The 19,693-nt window shown below is 43.5% G+C and overlaps 1 protein-coding gene across 2 annotated transcripts in view; it reads left to right on the plus strand.

Annotated features, from left to right (window-relative positions):
- The first annotated feature begins 5,777 nt into the window (after positions 1–5,777).
- The window catches only part of Kif14 (kinesin family member 14), a 61,770-nt gene continuing 47,854 nt past the window's right edge, over positions 5,778–19,693 (plus strand). The window contains exons 1-8 of one of the 2 annotated variants that reach the window (XM_052200002.1): positions 5,778–5,834; positions 7,307–8,643; positions 10,875–11,129; positions 12,736–12,823; positions 15,678–15,776; positions 17,975–18,027; positions 18,753–18,783; positions 19,385–19,492. In XM_052200002.1, coding sequence (XP_052055962.1) covers positions 7,424–8,643; positions 10,875–11,129; positions 12,736–12,823; positions 15,678–15,776; positions 17,975–18,027; positions 18,753–18,783; positions 19,385–19,492 — 1,854 coding nt within the window. In that variant the 5' untranslated portion in view covers positions 5,778–5,834; positions 7,307–7,423. Of the gene's footprint in view, positions 6,079–7,306; positions 8,644–10,874; positions 11,130–12,735; positions 12,824–15,677; positions 15,777–17,974; positions 18,028–18,752; positions 18,784–19,384; positions 19,493–19,693 lie in introns of both variants that reach the window. The other variant, XM_052200001.1, reaches the window with a different exon arrangement.

The following is a 19,693-nucleotide window of genomic DNA, read 5'->3' on the forward strand; positions in this document are numbered from 1 at the left end:
TTGAAAATTACTTCCTTTTATTTTGGGGTTCTATGCAGGTTTTTTTTGGTTTTTTTTTTTGTTTGTTTGTTTGTTTGTTTGTTTGTTTGTTTGGTTGGTTTTTTTTTTTTTTTTTTTTTTTTTTTTTTTTTTTGTCCACTTGGTTGAGACAAGATAGGTCTAGATCAGGGTTGGCGTTGAACTTTACAGAAATCTCCTGCACCTATTTCCAGAGTTCTGGGATTACGGGGTGCTTCAGCATGCCTGTTTGGACAGGATTTTTGCCTAAGTTAAAAGAGTTTTTTCTGTTGTCAGCCCAGTTCCTAAAACCTGTATGGCCTGAGCGGAAGTTTTTGCAGGGAGGACAGAAGTAGGGTGAGTATTTCTGCTACCTGACAAGAAGCTCATTCAGATACCATACTCAGAACACTGTGCCACTTCCAAGTGACTGAAATAAAATGTGAGCTGGGTGTCAGGGGTAGCTGCATTGGAGGAAATGGGGACAGTGATCATGGGATGCCAAGTTTTATTTATCCTGTAAATAATGGAATTTAAATTAGTTATATTGGGAAGCATATATATATACGTGTGTATGTGTGCATGTAAAAAAAAAATTACCTAAGAGGCTTTTGAAAATCAGATATGTAGCTGGCCGTGGTGCACGGTTTTAATTCCAGCACTTGGGAGGCACAGGCAGGAGAATTTCTGTGAGTTCAAGGCCAACCTAGTTTACAATTTGAGTTCAGGACATCCGGGACTGGTTACACTGTGAAACCCTGTCTGGGTGGGGGGAGGGAGGCAGACACGTGCTTTTATGTTTTTAAAAGGTCAGAGAATAGGTTGTTGAGAACTCGAAACAGATCTTCCTGTTGTGAGAGATCCCAGTCTCTTCCACCATCCTTTCATCCCTAGGGTGTGGTCTTTAATTAATTAGTCACTATATCCAAATGAATATCTATCTACAGGAGCAGTTTAAACTCAATTCTTCTAGGAAAAAAAAAAAAACTTCAAAATTGTCTTTCTCTTTAGTCCCAGAGTCTTCCTCTTTTGAGGAAGGCAGTGACATGAGCCCTTGGTAGAGGTGTGGGAGACCAGGACCTGAGAAGATACTTCAGAAAACGGCAGAGGAAGGCACTGAATGCCACAGAGGTCATCACAGAGAGGCCATCCCAGTGGGCAGATTTGATGGGAGTTAGCAGAATAGCTCTGGAGACATTAACGGGGTGCATCTTCAGTTGGTAGAGCAGAACCCTAACAATGCTGAAGTTCTCACTCACAGGTGAGAACTTTACCCCTCTTTCCTCTCACTGACAGGAGTAGAAGTTAGCTAGCCCCGGCATGACAGAAAACAGAGAAGGTGCTATGGTGAGGCTCTCATTGCTGTGAAGAGACACCATGACCAAGGCAACTCCTCTGAAGGAAACCATTGTACTGGGGCTGGCTTGGAGTTCAGAGGTTTAGTCCATTATCATCATGGTGGGAAATGGTGGTATGCTGGCAGACATGGCGATGGGAAGGTAGCTGAAGGCTTTACAACAGGCATTAGCAGGCAGCAGGATGAGCAAAACACAGTGAGCCTAGCGGGAGCATCTGAGACTTCAAAGCCCACCCCCAGTGACGCACTTCCTCGGACAACACCAAACCTACTCCAACAAGGCCACACCTCCTAAGGGTGCAGCTCGCTTATGGGCCTATGGGAGCCATGTTCTTTCAAACCACCACAGAAGGCTTTCCAAAAATTTGAAGAGAGCTGTGTCTTGTCCCTATCATGTCCTTGACCCAAATACATACCCCAAGGTCAGCATCCAGGATGACAGCTGTGGACAGAATCTTGGTGTTCCTGGAAAATGTCTCAGATTTGTACCCATTATTTGCACCTCAGTTCCTCTCTGCTAGTTCTGGGCTTCTGCCCACTAGATCCCAGCTGTCTGGGGCCCAGGGCCCTCAGCCTGCCTCTTGGTGGCAACCTTGGCTTCACTCAGTGTTCCCTTGTCTGGACTGAAGAATCCCTTCCACTGGCCAAGCCCCTGGCCAAGCCTCTTGCACATCCGTCCACAGTGTCCCATTATCTCGAGGCCCGGGCACCCCGCCCTAAAGAAGGCCTGGTGAGGTAATCAAGAAATAGCTGGTGCAGCTGGAAACCGGCTTACAGTTTTAACAGGAAAGATGTCAAAGCTGGAGGGACCGCAGGGGAAGAACTGATGTGGGAGGTCCCTGGGGAGATGGGGACAGGACACAGGTACAGGGTGGCCCCAGGGAACAGGGTACCTGTGACTCTGAGGGGAGGACTAGCTAAGGACTTAAAGAAAGGCTACTTTGCAGCTGGGGCAGAAAGCTAAGGGAAATGTATTAGTGGGATTATTATCTTAGCGCCTGGAGACGGGAGTAGTTGATTAGTGGTTGTTGATGGGCTCTTATGATCCATGCAATGTGCTAAAGTTCATGTATTTATCCATTTAATTTATATTCTAATTTATTCTCAAAAATCCCCAAGAATTAGCTATATACAATCAAAACATGTAACTATGCTCAGATTTATGAAAATACCATATTTAAAAAAATATATCATGCATGTCTTGCAATTTGGTTTTCTAGTAATCATTGACTTTCACTGATATAGTATGTACTAATTTAAGTTTGGTGATACACATCCAGAATCCCAGAACTCAAGAGTCTGAGGCAGGAGAAGTATGAGTTCAAAGGACTATCATATACAAATAGAATATATAATATATAACTTATATAAAATTATATTATACATTATATATTATAAAATACATATTATATATAAATACATGTAATATATTTGTATATATTACATATAGCAAACATATATAATTATAAATTATATATTAGTTAGTATATGTGATATTAAATAAGATATACAAATATCTATTAATTATATGTTATATTTATGTAAATATATTATATATTTAATACATATATGTATATATAGTTGTATGATAATGTATAATATAATGTACAATATTATATATCATTATATCATTATATCATATAGCAATATATTAAATATGTTATAAATATGTTACATATTTATTATATAATATGTAATATATTGATATCATATATGTTTAATAATTTGCATGTATTATATATAATGCACATGTGTATGCATGTGTATATACATATACATATGCATATACATATACATATATATATATATATATATATATATATATATATACATATATATCATAAAAAGAATTGGCTTAACATATGCCACCACTGCTTGAAGGTGCCTGCTGCCTGCACCCCAGCCCTCTTCAATCATAGACACTGACTGTTGACTGCTACTCCTGAGCTGTGTGCTGACAAAGCACCAAAAATAGCAGACACTTCCCTGGTGAGTACTGATGAGAAAGAACTAGTTTATAAACGTCCCATTTTCACAGAATTATTCCAGGCTTTATTTGCGAGGGTGGCGCCTCCGTGGGCCACAGCAGCACTGGCAGCAAAGGCATCTACAGGGAGAAATCCCGAAGCAGACAAGTTCTTCCAACTTATCCAGCACGAATGCCAACGGGAACATGATCAGTTCCCCGGTTTCCTGCTGTACTGCCAAGCGTGGGCGGCTGGAATGCAAACACGCACGTAGTCGTGGAGACGGTGGAAAGGCATGAACATGTGGCCGTGGGGCAGCTTACACCCAAGAGGAAGACCACCACCAGCTAGGGTGGACAACTCGAACACTTCTAGTTTGTGTTTTTCTTGGCTTCCAGGTGGATCCTTGTAGAAATAGGTGGGAGGAACACCCTGACCAGGTGCTCACAGCGCACGACCTCCCTCTCTTCCCACGACTCTCCAGGTCTCTCTATCCCTCGCTCCCCTCCCAGCGACCGCAGAATTGTCTATGACTATGAAACAAACATCAAATCCGGATAGAAGCAGCCACCGCTGTTGCTGCCACCCCTGCGGCCACCTGTGACAGGGGTACAATGGGCCACAGTTCTGTCTGTAATCAAACTTGAAAACGCAGGGCCTTGTGAACAGCCGCTCTGCTGGTCACAGGACAAATATCCCTCCAACCTGCCAGGGTCTTTTGAATGTTGGTGAACTGTGTCATGTCCCCACGTCAGGTGGGAGGACCCAGGCTTGAGGTGAGCTGGGAAGTTTCAACTGTTATCCTACCCACCTTGGACTGGCCAAATATTTCATTTTTTCCCCTTCAAAGAAGCATGCACATGGCCTGTGTTTCTTAAAAATGTAATTTCATATGAGCAAAACAAACCAGTAGCATCCAGCAGGATTTTCTTGTTCTGTTTTAACAGACCACAACGAGTCCATTATAGAAGGACGTAACAATTTCTCATTGTTTATTTCTAGGGCTTAAGATTATAATCCTCATGTTTCATAAATATGTCATCATCATTAGAGAGCCCCAAACTGCACTACTGGCCTTGAATACGGGTTTTAGCAATTTAGAGAGTTACATTAGGCCATACGATTTAAGCGCTAACCTTTGGTGAGCGTTAATCCTGTACCTGGCTCTATGCTAAGCATACATTAACTAACTTAATCCTCATTAGGACTCTTTAGGATGGGTAGCTTTCTCATCTGCAATTTCCAGATAAAGAACATGAGTCACTCCAAGGCTACGTGAGTGCCCTGCTAGCCAGCTTGGGACAGGATCTTCAGAGAAAAGGCTGTCTCAGTGAAAAGACCAAAACATCCAAATCTATCTCCTCTGAGCTAGAGGTGTCTGCAGGGGGCCTGTAGAATATAACCCTGTGGAATTAAATCATGGAATTCAAACGTAAACAGAGGAAAGTGGAAGCGTGGCTAGCGTTCTGAGGATTTCCTGTCAGACACCAGGGCCACAAGACCCTTCTTCATGTCAAGCCCACACACACATGGAGCACACACACACACCACACACACACACACACCACACACACACACACACACACACACACCATACACACACCACACACACACACCACACAAACACACAGACACACAGACACACACACACTGACACAGACATACACAAACTGACACAGACATACACACACACACACACATAGACATAGACACACACACACACGGTGTACAGACACACATGCAAGCAAAACATTCATATGCATAAAGCAGAAGGAAATTGTCAAGGAATGAAATTATCTTAAAAACTGACTACTTTATTGTGTAACTTTTGATATAGTTAAAGTTACTTCTGGCTTCATTTTCTCTCTTATGGAATACATTTCCATTATCTCCAGACTGTCAGTTTGGGGAAATATTTGGCTAGAATTATTCTATCGAGCTGGTTGTTTTAGTAATTATCCTTTTTCAGGTTTCAAAATATTGTTGTAACATTTACCGCAACAGCTTCGGACTACCAGCCACACCACTTGCTACTGGTCAGATCATTCTCAAGTTTATTAACAGACTGCCATAACATTAATACTTCATAAAATATTCAGGGCTAAAAAATTTAATTCATCTAAACAGTTAGTCCACGACATCAGGCAACGACTTGAGAATGAAATACCGAAATGGTATTATAATTAACGTGGGGACACATGGTCATTCACAATAAATCTTCGTGTAAAGGGTTGGATAGATGAGCCGCGGTTGCTTCTTCTTTAAACCCTTCAGGTGAGTGCCCGCCCCTTTTGGTGGCGCCGCCCAGCTCCGAGCTCTGAGCTCCAATTCCGCCCAGAGGAGGGGCGGGCCGTCACCTGGGAGATGGGGCGGGGCGTGTCTCGCTGTAGAAGCTGCACTTCCGGAGGTGGGGAGGAATGAAGGCGCGGTGCTTGACGCTGAGCGCAGCAACCAATCAGGAAGCGAGGCGCGCATTCAAATTGCTGCTGCCGCGGGAGCCTGCTCCGGGAATCGTGAGTGCTGAGGGTCTGGGGAGTGGAGAGCGCCTCTGAGCTGAGAGCGCTGAGGTTGCTCGCCCAGCGAGCCGGTGGGCTGGGAGCGTTGCGGTGTTTGCCCAGCAGGCCGGGGTGCGTGGGTGGGTGGTGCGGCTCGGCTTCTGTCCGAGGGTCCCGGGCGAGGGGCGCGGGGCCGCTCTGTCCACCAGGAAGCCGAGGGCAGCGCCGCGGAGCGTGGAGCGGCGGACTCGGAGGGGTCCAGGTACACTGTCACTGCCTGGCGTGACTGCCATAGTCGCCAGGAACCTCGGCCAGTGGTCGTGACCGACTTCCCTTGCCTTCCTTCCAATCCTCTTGGAGATCTGGTGGCCGAAACTCTACAAACAAAAATCGTGGTGATTCGTACAAAGAGCAAATGGCTCTATGTTGTCCTTAATTTCACCTCGTAATGGGCGGCTTCTTTTCATTGAAAGTTTAGCGGGAGATGCTTATACTTGGATCTCTCTCTCTCTCTCTCTCTCTCTCTCTCTTTCTCTCTTACTCTCTCTTCCCCCCCCCCCCCTAGGATGCCTCTTATGTCAAACCTTAAAATATGAGCTTCTGGTAATTTGTTCCTTGATTGTAACAAGGCCGAAATAGTTTTATTCAGTGCCATTTTGTAAGGTAGACTGGGGAATTCAATTTTAAAGAGTTGTTTACGTCCATTTAAGGAGCATGATGAAGAGTGGCTTTTGCACTGTTCTGTTTTAAATAATGCCTGGTAGATATTATTGGCCTGTATTCACCTATATGTATGTAAACACATGCCTGTCTAGTTTGTTGTGTAACGGAGAAGAGACAGATAATCTAGTTGTCTAACTTGAGGGGAGAGTGGGCATTGATGACAGGGTCAGACTGGCCTTGAAAGTTCCATTCCCCACCCCCGAACCCCCAGCCTCCCTAAAGCTGGGATCACAGGGACTGTTGCACCTGGCTACACACGCAGTTTGTAGTGTGTATTGTCTGTGCCTCCCTTGTGACACCGTGGTAACCTCCTTTGTAGGCATTCTTGTATTTAGCGTACACTGACAAGTATTCAGAAACCGTCTTTGCTGTAGACTGACTGATTAGATTCCAAGCTGGGGGCAATTAAGGATGCTGACGTACTCGGGTGCTGACGGGTGTTGAAGTTTCTTAAATCACTTCATTTGTTGAGATAAAGGTCACCTGTAAGCTCCTTCTACGCTAAGGAAATAAGGATGGGAGTTCTTGTCTTTGAAGTGTGCATGCAGTGTCTGCGGGTGCCTGGCCCATAATGGAACCCTCAGTAGATATTTGTTGAATAACAAGTGAAGTCCTTTGAGGGTAGAGATTGTAGGGTGCTGTGTGGAGATGCAGAGGGAAGTGGAGATGGCGATTTAGTCTAATGCATCCTCTGACAGCTTGCTTCTATAGTAGGAGGATCTCTTTAAAGTTTGTAGTAACCATTTTTTTTCTTTTTTTTTTTGTAGTCGGTCAAATATATATATATATTTTTGGAAACTGAAAAGCACAAATGCCCAGCACTCCAACAAGGGTCTGAAGTGCTTAGAGTCTTCACACCCTTTTTAAAATAGCTAGCTGCCAAGATGTCAGTCCACACTTCGCATAGCAGACACAACATCGGTAGCTTGGAGGTTTCTTCTTCACAGAAGATTTCAGCGTCGAGCGGCTTCATCCACAACAGCCGACTGGAGCTGCACTTGAAGTCAGAAGTGTCCGAGTGTGAAAATCACGATCCGTTAGCGAATGCCAGAAGTAAAACCATAGACATAAATAGCACTTATGTCATCTCCGCCTGTAAAAAAACAAGAGAGCCGCCCGTCACCCCCGACCCCGGGAGACTGACCCTTCAGAGAAGGACTTCTTGGAACAAAGAATCGTCTTCACTTGGTAGTGAGTTGGGAGACACTAGTAGAAGAGCAGCAGACGCAAGTCTTAGGTTACAACGTCGGCATGCTAGAGCAGACTGTGTGGAAAAGCGGGAGACGTTGACTCCGGTGGGCGGTGACCCAGGAAGTACCTCTGCTTCACGGGAAGCAAGGACAGGCACAAAGCTTGTAAATAATGACACCCGTGACCTGTCGTCTGGAGTTTCTGTGAAAGACTCAAATGACACCTGGTTGACGGACTGCAAAGACCCATGTCCTGCCCTCAGTGCCGCTAACGAAAAGGTGACAGTTAAGAAGCCAGATAGTAGAGCACCCGTTGGCTCCCAGCGTCAGAGGGAAGCTGTGAGATCAGGACTCTCCGTGGTGAAACCGCCTGAGAGCAAGCCAGATACCCAAGGGTCAGGAGGAGGAAACTCACACCATGGAAATGCTGGCAAGGACACCGCAAAACATGGCAGTACGTTTGGAAGTTCAGGGGCAAGGACCCCGGCGAAGTGTGTTTTAGAACACAGATTGGCACCAAGGCGTGACCTGCCTCCACCTAAAAGCCCAGCTTTATCCACACTGAGAAACAATGGCAGGGACATTGCAAACCACATCAGTGTACTCAGAGGCTTAGTCTCAGAAACAAGCACCCCGGTGAAGCGTGTTCCAGAACACAGATCGACACCAAGGCGTGACCTGCCTCCACCTAAAAGCCCAGCTTTATCCACCCTTAAACACAGGATTGCGAGCCCTCGAGTCAAACCAAGGCTAAAAAGTTCTCTTTTTGCAAATAAAAGGGAAAGCTCACAAGAAGATACGCTCCCTCCAGAAGAAAAAAGCACAGCTCAGAATACCTTCACAGAACCAGGCTCCTTAAAAGTAGAAAATAGTCAGGTGACAGTGGCGGTGCGCGTGAGGCCTTTCAGCAAAAGGTATGTTTGGCGCGTTAGCTCTCAGGCCGAGACAATTCCATGTCATGGTGTGTCTTTAAGAATCTCTGCTTTTAGAAAGCCAGTGTCTTTAAAGTCATTGGCATTTTCTCTTGATACGGGGAATTGAACCCAAGGCCCCATGTGTGTACTAGGTAGGTGCTGTACCATTGAGTCACATCTCCAGCCCACCAGTGTTTAGGCTTAATTGTAATTATACTGGTTATTTTTATAATAGAATACAAAATTAAATCTATTTTATACACACACACACACAACACATACACATATATATATATATATCTCCATTATATATATGTATATCTTTTAGAAACTGAGCCAGGCATGATTGTGCACATCTTTAATCCCACATTTGGAAGGAAGAGGCAGGTGGATCTTTGAATTCGAAACCAGCCTGGTTTACACAGCAAGGTCCAGGCCAGTCAAAGCTACAGAGAGAGGCCTGGACCTAATGTGGCCAGGGGCAGAGGGAGGTTGGTGCTGAGTGAGTCATTTAATTCTCTGATGCAATCTCCTTTCAAGTTTTTGATTTGTAGTGGCTGGGAATGTCTCTTTCCTTTCAGGAGAGCCATACCAGCTCTTGTGAGAATGTTCCAGAATGGCAGTCATCAACAGCTTCTGCATTTGGTGCATAGTGCTCATGCACGCAGAGGCATTGCACAGCTGATTGTGAAGGCGTGGTGGGATATTTCTGTAAAGGTGACTGCGGTTGAGATAGTCACAGATTATTGATAAGACTGTAAAAAGTCAGCTGGGTGCAGAGACTATGCCTTTGATTCCAGTGCTCACGGGAAGATCCCTAAATTCAAGGCCAACCTGGTCTATAGATCAAGTTCAGGACAGCCAGGGCTACACAGAGAAACCCTATCTTAAAAAAAAAAATTAGGGGGTGGGTGGGAGGACAGGGGAAGAGAAGGGGGCTTACGGGACTTTCGGGGAGTGGGGGGGCTAGAAAAGGGAAATCATTTGAAATGTAAATAAATTATATCGAATAAAAAAAAAAAGAAAAAAAAATTAGGGCTGGAGAGATGGCTCAGTGGGTAAGAGCACTGACCGCTCTTTCAGAGGTCCTGAGTTCAATTCCCAGCAACCACATGGTGACTCACAACCATCTGTAATGGGACCTGATTCCCTTTTGTGTGTTGGCATAGAGTGACAGTGTACCCACATACATAAAATAAGTAAAAAAAAAAAAAAAAAAAAAAAAGAAAGAAAGAAATTAAAAATAGTTATAAAATGTGAGTGTACAGTAGAATTACTTTTAAGTAATTTAAGAATTGGTAGTTGTGAGTCTGATGTGTATCTGAGTAACTTCAGAGTGGTGAGGTAGTAAGTTCTATAAAGGTCTTTTTTGGTGATAAGGGAGGGGGATGCTGGTGAGCTGTCCTGAGGCAGTCTAACAGCAGCTGCACAGCCATGATAGGGCCTGGACGGGAGGAGCAAAGCCCAGGATGGGTGACCGCCACTGGAAGACCCCGGGCACTAAAGGACCAAGGCAGGGCTTGGCCCCAGATGCCTCCTGGAAGCTCTGAAGGATGGGGGCGGGGCAGGGATGGGGTGGCACTCACCGGATTGATGACACAGATGGTTTGGAGGACAAGTTAGGTTTTAAAGCAGTTTCTCAGGGAAGAGGCTGACACAGGACCAGCGATAGCGTTTCTTCTCCTGAGGAAGTGAAAATCTTCTAAGTGGGAGGACGACTGGAAGTCGTAACTGAGGGAATCCCATGCCAAGAAGGACCCCGTGTTAACAATGACAGCCAGAATCCAGAGGACGCTCCAGTGTCGCTCCTGGGTCATTAACACTGTGTTTATGTTTTATGCCAGCGTTAGATTTTTATCCCCATGCTTTTTGTTGTTGTTGTTGTTGTTGTGTTTTTTTTTTTGTAATAAGAAAAGACATTTCACGATTTGATCTGAAACAGAGAGATATAGGATGGGAACATTTTAGAATTTTTCCATAGAAAAGTTTAAAAATTGGTTTTCCGGTCAAGGAATTTGAAGCATTGGTTCCCTTTAAGTAGCTGCACTTGAAGCAACAGAAAATACATTTTGGAACTCCCCTGCCCCCAACCTTGGTTTCTTTATTTTCTACATCAGGAGTTTGTCCCTGGGGAATGATGACCTTAAGCTCAGCCTTCCTTGTATTGCGTGGAGATGGCACCCGGAGCAGTGAGGGTTCCTTGACTTTTCTCTCCATGCCTCTTTTCCTAGAGAGAAGACCGAGAAAGCCTCCCAGGTTGTCTTCACCAATGGGGAAGAAATAACTGTGGAACATCCTGATATGAAACAAATGTACTCTTTTATTTACGATGTTTTGTTTTGGTCTTTTGATGACTGTCACCCTGGCTATGCTAGCCAGACAACTGTGTATGAGACATTGGCTGCACCGCTCCTGGACAGAGCTTTTGAAGGCTACAATACCTGTCTCTTTGCTTATGGCCAGACTGGCTCTGGAAAGTCCTATACGTAAGTAACATCGATTATACAACTCACTAAACACGGTTATATTTTCTTCTGTCGGACACATCACGGTTGTAGAAAGAATACAGTTCTTTTATTCAAATGTTAAAAACATTGTGTGTGTGCTGTGATGTTTGTGCATGGGTACATGTGCCTGTTTGTGGAGGGCAGGGGACAGCTTTGTGAAGTTGGTTCTTTCCATCTGTCTTTAGGTTCTGGTTCTAGGTCACCAGGCTTACCGCCTTTACCTGCTAAATCATCTTGCCTTCCCAAGATTAGAGTTTTGACATCATGTAGATTTGGACTCCGGTCTCATCCGTTATTCTAGACTAGATCTAGACATAAGCACACACTTGGCTTTCTAGGCTTTAGTTTACACATGAGATAATTTACCTTGTAAATATAATTGTCTCTGTTTTGCTGTAACTTCTATTTCTTTCTGTCTGTGTCTGTCTATATCTGTCTGTCTGTCTATCTATCTATCTGAGACAGGATTTCTCTTTGTAGCCTTTGCTGTCCTAGACTCTCTTTATAGACCTCGGATGGCTTGAGATTTACCGAGATCTGCCAGCCTCTCAAGTGCTGGGATTTAAGGTGTGAACCATCCACGATCAGCTAATTTAATTTTTATACGTATGAGTGCTTTGCCTGCATGTACCGCATGCATACTGGGTGCCTGAGGAGGCCAGAGGGTGTCAGATTCCCTGGAACTGGAGTTACAGATGGTTGTGGGCCACCCTGTAGGTGCTGGGAATTAAATCCAGGTCCTCTGGAAGAGCAGCTAGTGCTCTTAACCCGTGAGCCAGTTCTCTAGCCCTAACTTGTATTTCTTTTGTAAACTGAAATCAAATCAAAGATGATTTGTGTATGTGTGGGTGTGTGTACACTAAGAATTGATAGTAAGATATCTTGGTCTCTCTCATGTTTAGCAGATCAAGACACGTCAATCTTTCTATATTAACCAGTATGAGGAACTGTGAAATTACTGGATAAATACTTGACTAGAAATTTTGGTCATATGCAAGTACCTGGTTTTATTTGCCAAAATGGGGTCTTATTAAGGATATTTTAATATGTACTTAAGCAGGAGGGTTTGGAGAAAGGTGCTCAGAAGGCAAGCTTTGCTTGCACTCTCAGTAACCCTCTCTATTGTGTACGTCTGACATTCCCATTTAAGGACTGGATTGAGGTTTAATGGGGGTTTAGTATCTATCACGTGGGAGGTCAGAGGGCAAACTCAGAAATGTAAAAAGCAGCATGGTGGATCAGAACCTGGGAGGCAGAGGCAGGAGAGTCAAGTTCAGGATGTTTGTGGGCTGCAGCCTAATGGTGGAGCACTTGCCTAGAATATGTGAGATTCCAGGTTCAATCCCCAGCCCTGTTCCCATCTCCCCAAGAGAGAAGCTGAGGCCGGCTGTGGGGCTCTGTGAGACCCTGGCCTGAAGGAGGCCGCGACGACGAGGTGGGCTTGGTTCCCAAGCCATAGGTACCAGCGACGGAGCTCCCGCTCCGTGTTCTCTAGTGCCTTTCCAGACCTTTTTCCCTAAACGAATTTTTAAATATTTCCAAACTAATCAGTGTTGTTTCCTTCCCGTTCACAATTTATTTCTAGGATGATGGGGCTTAATGAAGAACCAGGAATAATTCCAAGATTTTGTGAAGATCTTTTTGCTCAAATAGCCAAAAAACAAACCTCAGAGGTATGCGCAAATTCAAATTATGGTCATGACTGCCCAGACCCACTGCGAGGTCTAAAAGATGGCGTTCTCATTTCCAGATCATGCTGCTTTGGTGTGGAGGGAGAGGGAGAGGGAAGGAGGTTCCAGACGCAGAAGCAGTTCTCCCTGGGGGCAGTGGTAGAACCTGCCTTATGCTCCTGCGTTCTGGTCTGTAGCTCAGGCTGCCCCTGATTTCTCGGTTCTTCTGCCCTGGCCTTCCTAGTGCTGGGACTCTATCCGTGTGTTCCCCGCCACGCCCGGCTCCTTTGTTTTTCTCCTTTTGTGCTGTGTAGTGGCTTATAAGAATGGGATTATATATCCATGTATGTATCTCTGTGGTCAAGTAGGTGCAAAGACGGGATACAGCTAAACATGGACAATGTGCAGCAGGATAGTGAAGCCAGAGTAGGAACCCTGTCTCTGCTTTAAAAGCCATGCCTTTCTAGCCACGCTGCTGATAAGTTATTTTCCCATAGGTGAAATGAGCCAATTTAAGCCAGAATAGCTTGTAACTTAATTAAAGTCGTCTAAGTTCTTTCTGCCACTTGAGTTTGAGGCAAATCTGTACCTGCCTCTGCCTCTATCCCAGGAATGCTCTCTACCGGAACTTCCACCCCTATTTCCTGCCTCAGCTAACAGGCTATCGGTTTTTTTATTGACAGGTGATGTTTCCATACAATACAACAGAGATTCTCTATACCATATAGGCTTTTGCTATCTGGAACCTTCTCTGTGGAGCAGGCTGCCTCAAAGAGGTCCGCCTGCCTCTGCCCTCTTAGCGCCATGATTAAAGGCACGAGCCGCCACGCCTGGCTGCGGTTTTTAGTTTTGTGAGGAAACCTCCACACTGATTTCCACGGTGGCTCCACCAGTCCACACTCCTCCCGACTGTAAGGGTCCTGTTCTCCACAGCCTTGCTAGGACTTGATGTCTTTGTAAGATGAAAGATTAGGTTTTTGCATTTCCTTTATGTCTAATTGTATATAACACTTAAAAGAAAGAGCATTTGTGTCCTTTCTCATGAGAATTGTCTGTTCAGTTCCATTTATTTATTTATTATATGTAAGTACATTGTAGCTGTCTTCAGACACTCCAGAAAAGGGAGTCAGATCTCGTTACGGATGGTTGTGAGCCACTGTGTAGTTGCTGGGAATTGAACTCAGGACCTTCGGAACAGTAGTCAATGCTCTTAACTGCTGAGCCATCTCTCCAGCCCAGGTTTGGTTTTTTTAAGCTCCATATATGGTCTATCCACGAATCGTCTGTCAGATGTATAGCTGGCAAAGGTTTTCTCCCATTTCTTTGACAATTCATTTTCTATTGGAGAGTGTCTTGATTTCTCAGCGTGGGCAAGGCCTTGTACTTCATTTCTTTACTTCCTTAGCAATATGCTAAAGCCATACTCATGGTAGATAGCACTTAAAATACTTATGGGCTTGAATTGAACTTTATCTAGAAGTCAACTTGTTACAACTTTATCTGGAAGAAAAACTTGTCTTATGGAGATAAAATTTATAGAACATTAACCATTTTAAAGTGTACAGTTTAGTGGTGCAATTTTTAAAATTGTATTTATTTATTGTGGGGCACATGTGTCATACTGTGCTCCTGGGGGTCAGAGGACAGCTTGTAGGAATCTGTCCTTTGTTCTACTATGTGGGACCCCAAGGTCAAACTCAGGTCATCAGGCTAGGCAGTGATGCCCTTACCAGCTGACCCTCCTCACAGCCCCAAGTGGCAAATTCTTCTTTTGTTTTTGTTTTTGTTTTCCCAGGGTTTCACTGTGCAGCCCTGGCAGTCCTGGAACTTGCTTTGTAGACCAGGCTGGCCTTGAATTTACAAAGATCCACCCGCCTCTGCGTCCTGGAATTAAAGGCGTGCGTCACTGTCACCACTGCCCAGCTTCGGGTGGTAAATTCTTAATGCAATCACTATATAGTTCCAAAACTTTCCATTATCCCCAAAGACCTTGAACATTGTCATGTCCCATTATTAATTCTTTCAGACTCAGTTACTGATCTGCTTAAGTCTGATTTTGTTTGCTTTGAAATTTTCACATAAATAGAATCCCGTAATGTGTAACCCCTGTGTCTGGCTTCCTTCACTTGGGCGTTGTTTGTCGGAGGCATCCCTGTGAACTTTATTCCTTCCTACGGCTGGATAATAATACCTAAGGCTGTTTATATCAGTAGTAATGACCCTGCTACACAAATTTACATTTGAATACTCAGTATTCTGTCAGAGTAGAAAAGTGAGCCCTGGGCTAAATTTGTGCTTAACCTTTGAGAAACTTTTATATTCAAGTCTCTTTGCATCCTCATCAGCACTTGTTGCTTTCCTCTATTTAAGACAATTGTTTTTATTTTATGTGTTATGAGTGTCTACCTACATGTACTGGTGCCCTCAGAGGCCAGAAGAGGGCAATGGATTCACTGCCACTGGAGTTACTGGTGGCAGTAAGGTCATGTTGGTGCTGGGAACTGAACCCAGGTTCTCTGCAAGAGCAGCAAATGCTCTTAACTGCTGAGCCAGCCAGCCAGCCCAGTTTACTGTTGTTGTTTATAGTTGTCCTCGTGGGTATGAAATGCTTCCTCGTTGTGGTTTGATTGACATCTCCCTGCTACCAGGTGGTGTTGATCTGCGCTTATCTGCTGGTTGTTTGTGTTTCTCGGAGATTGGTCTGTTCATGCTCTTTTCCTGATTTTTAGTTAAAATTTTTATGTTGGTGGTAAGAGTCCTTCATGAATTCTGGATCTGTATCCGTATTAGGCAGATGACTTGTAAAGATGTAAGGAACCTTAAAATAAGTTGGACACTTTGTTTCTATTCCTTCTAGGTCACCTACCATCTTGAAATGAGTTTCTTTGAAGTTTATAATGAAAAAATTCATGATCTTCTGGTTTGTAAAGGTGAAAATGGGCAGAGAAAACAACCAGTAAGATTTTAAATAATTTTTCCTACGTTTATTTATTTGTTTGCGGGGAAGGGTGGCACATGTACGGGGAAATCTGGACCACTGGCCGGAATCGTTCTCTTCTATCATGGGGACCCCGGGGATTGAACTCAGGTCATCAGGCTTGCTGGCAAGCGCCCTCACCTGCTGAGTGAGCCACCTCACCTGTCCTTAAATAATTTTTAAAAGTGTGTGTGTGTGTGTGTGTGTGTGTGTGTGTAGGTGTGTGTAGGTGTAGGTGTGTGTAGGTGTAGCTGTGTATGCTTAGAGACTAGAGAGGCTCATGGAGTATGGATTCTATCCTCAGAATCAACTCAGGCCACCAGGCTTGGGGGCAGGCACTTGTGCCTATGGGCGGGGCCGTCTGCTCTTATTTACCATTTGTTTTTATTTCTCTGTAACTGCATACATTTGTGAGATCCCTCGAAAACATGGCTTCAAACGTTTACAAAAATACCTTCATGTGATAACAAATCCTTTGAGTCTCCAATTTAACTACATTATTTAGAAGTATCAACATCACGAATGAAAATTAAATTATCGCCGGGCAGTGGTGGCACAAGCCTGTAATCCCAGCACTCTTGGGAGGCAGAGGCAGGCGGATTTCTGAGTTCGAGGCCAGCCTGGTCTACAGAGTGAGTTCCAGGACAGCCAGGACTACACAGAGAAACCCTGTCTTGAAAAAACCAAATCCAAAAAGCGAAAGAAAGAAAGGAAGGAAGGAAGGAAGGAAGGAAGGAAGGAAGGAAGGAAGGAAGGAAGGAAGGAAGGAAGGAAGGAAAAGAAAAGAAAAGAAAGGAAAAGAAAGGAAAAGAAAAGAAAAGAAAGGAAAAGAAAAGAAAAGAAAAAGTCGTGATTTAGCTTATTTTTAAATTTTTAGCAAGAGGCAGGGCATGGTGGTGCACACCTTAAATCCCAGTACTTGGGAGGCTGAGGCAGATGGAACTCTGTGCTCAAGGCTAACTAGTTTACAGAGCAAGTTCCAGGACAGCCAGGACTATACAAAGAAACCCTGCCACGTAAAACAATAAATAAATAAATTTTAATCAGATGTTGTCTAAAGGTTAAAAATAAAATATTTGCCCCATGATTTATTAAGACTACATGAGTCAAATATGGAATTTCTAATAGTCTAAAAAATAGGCCAAAAAATAGATGTTTTAAAAACCATGTTCTTATAGAATACGCATTTCAGTGGATTTGGTGTTGTAAAATTTATGTGTGTCTGCCTGTATGTGGAGGCCAAAGGACAGCCTCAGATGTCATCAGCATACTGTCTGCCCTTGAGGCAGCCTGTCTTATTGGCCTACAGCTCAGCAGTTAGGCTAGATTGGCTTAGTCAATAAGTCCCGGTGAGCCTCCTGCCTCCACTTCCCTAGTACTGGGATTACAGTGAAGGCCCTAGGGACAGAACCTGGGTCTTCCCACTTTCAAGGCTGTCGCCCCAGCATCTGCTTATCTGATGCTTTGTAGATCACCTATGAAAAAGATTTTCAGTTAAAAAGAAGCAAAGCAAAACTGCAGTTAGAATTGAAGTTTTAATTTTATGAAGTTAAGTTCAACACAAGAAGTAAAAATCTAAAATCTCTTTCTTTGTCTTATGTTATTAAGTTTGCCATTGGTAACACTGAGGAACTTAAAATCACATTATCTCAATGATTTCTAGACAATTTAAAATTTTTAGATAAAGCCTTGCTCTTTTTTTAAAAATGATTTTCAAGACAGAGTTTCTCTGTGCAGCCCTGGCTGTCATGGAACTCACTCTGTAGACCAGGCTGGCCTCGAACTCAGAGATCTTCCTACCTCTGCCTTCTGAGTGCTGGTATTAAAAGTGTGTGTCACTACAGCTCTATATAGGTGAAAATTAAATATCTGAAGTTTACAATGAATATATGATTTTTATAGAGACTTAAGAGCATGTATAATAGCTACTACAGGCTTTACCTTAAGAATAAAAAGTAAGGCATGTACAGTCTGTATATTATGCAACTAAAGTATCTCTGGTGAGGATGTTTCTTAGTGTCTTACATATTTTGTGAGAACCTTTATTTCTTTCTGCATAGAGTAAAGATAAGACTCTATCTCAAACTTGAATATATAAAAAAAAAAAGATTCAGAATTGTATTTTCTACTAAGTATTTGTCACATTCTTAAAGATGCAATGTTTCCTTTCCCCGCAGCTCCGAGTGAGGGAGCATCCTGTTTCTGGGCCGTATGTTGAAGGTCTGTCGACGTAAGTATCTGTTGATCCAGCGCGAGGGAGAGCAGCGTTGAGAGCAGGCTAGCCCACCTTCCTTATCGCACAGCGTTTGCATCCCGGCACGGAAGCTCGCATGCTTCTCTGTCCTCGGCCCCAACGGGCTTAGTTCTTTGTTCTTGTATTGTCAGTGTCTCTCAAAATGCCTGTGAGGTTCCTGACACCAGCTATTGACTCATCTGACTATAAATGTCCTTTCCTTCTTACTCCCCTCTCCCCCCACACTCCCCCGATCACCCCACCCCTGTCAACTTAGCGTCTTTACAACTCACGTCTATGCTTGTTACTTTAAGAGGCTGAGTGAAGCGTTTCACCCCTGCCAGGCGTCACTGACTCTCTGCATTCGAGCGCTTTCCATTAGGGAAAAGCTCACAATAGGTTCAGCGCTGTCCAATAACGTGCATATCGTACATGTATATATGAGCCGATATATGTATTTTCCTGTTACAAAATAGAATATTACAATGTTAAGATACCAAGTTTTTTAGTAGGGAAAAGGAGTTGTAATTTCCGGTAAAACTTAAAGCATTATCATATTTCCTGACTTTTAAGGAATGACTTAGGGGGAATTAGTGTGATAATATTTGTGAATTATTTCATTATGATTGTCAGAGAGTAATTATTAACAGATTATTAATTTATTGAACAAGAATAAAATCATTAGTAAAATTGTTTTTGTCTTTTTACTTTTTAAAAAACAGGAATGTTGTCAGTTCTTACTCTGATATTCAGGTAAGATTGGTTATATTTTATCTCGTTTTAACTAGATAGAGCACAGTGATAAGCATTTATGAGACTATTTCCCTTAAGCTGTTGGCGTCAGTAAAGGGAAAATCTCATGAACCGAATGTGCACATTAAGTTTTAACCAAACTAGTTAATTTTATCAACTAGAATACTGAACATCCTGTTACTTTAGAAAATCAGAGAAAGATTGTGTGTATGAGACAGAGATTTTTTTTTTAAAAAAAAAAACAGGATTTCCCTGTGTAATTCTAGCTGTCCTGGATCTAGCTCTGTAGACCAGGCTGACCTTGAACTCACAGAGATCTGCCTGCCTCTGCAGGCATTAATGGTGTGCAGCACCACTGCCTGGCCAGAAAGACTCTGAAGGGCATTATTTCCTGGAGCATGTTTCTGTGAAAGGAACAAAGAGAGCAAAATCCAAAAGGGTCAATGGCCGTGCAAATCGTTAAAAGATAATTTCTTTTTATAAATTAAGCATGTGTGTAAGTTACAAATGTATGTGAAAGTCAACTGTGCTTTCTTTTTTGTTACTTAATCTTTTTGAGTAAGTCACCGTAGGCCCTCCTGGCCTACTTCTTTCTCACTAGAGCTGGCTGGAACTGGGAAATAAGCAGAGAGCCACCGCGGCCACCGGCATGAATGATAGGAGCTCCCGGTCCCACTCCGTGGTCACCCTGGTGATGACGCAGACCAAGGTATTTTTTATTGTAACTCAATTTCACTTTTTAATTAAAGTATAATTACATTATTTACCCCCTCCCTTTCCTTCCTCCAGTCTCTCCCATGCTGTCCGCTTCTCAGATGTATGGCTTTTTTTCCTGTAATTGTTATTATACATGCACGCGCACGCACACACACACACACACACACACAATTTGTTTGTGTGTATGTGATCT

The sequence above is a fragment of the Apodemus sylvaticus genome, chromosome 12 (genome assembly GCF_947179515.1).
Source record: "Apodemus sylvaticus chromosome 12, mApoSyl1.1, whole genome shotgun sequence".
Taxonomy (NCBI): domain Eukaryota; kingdom Metazoa; phylum Chordata; class Mammalia; order Rodentia; family Muridae; genus Apodemus; species Apodemus sylvaticus.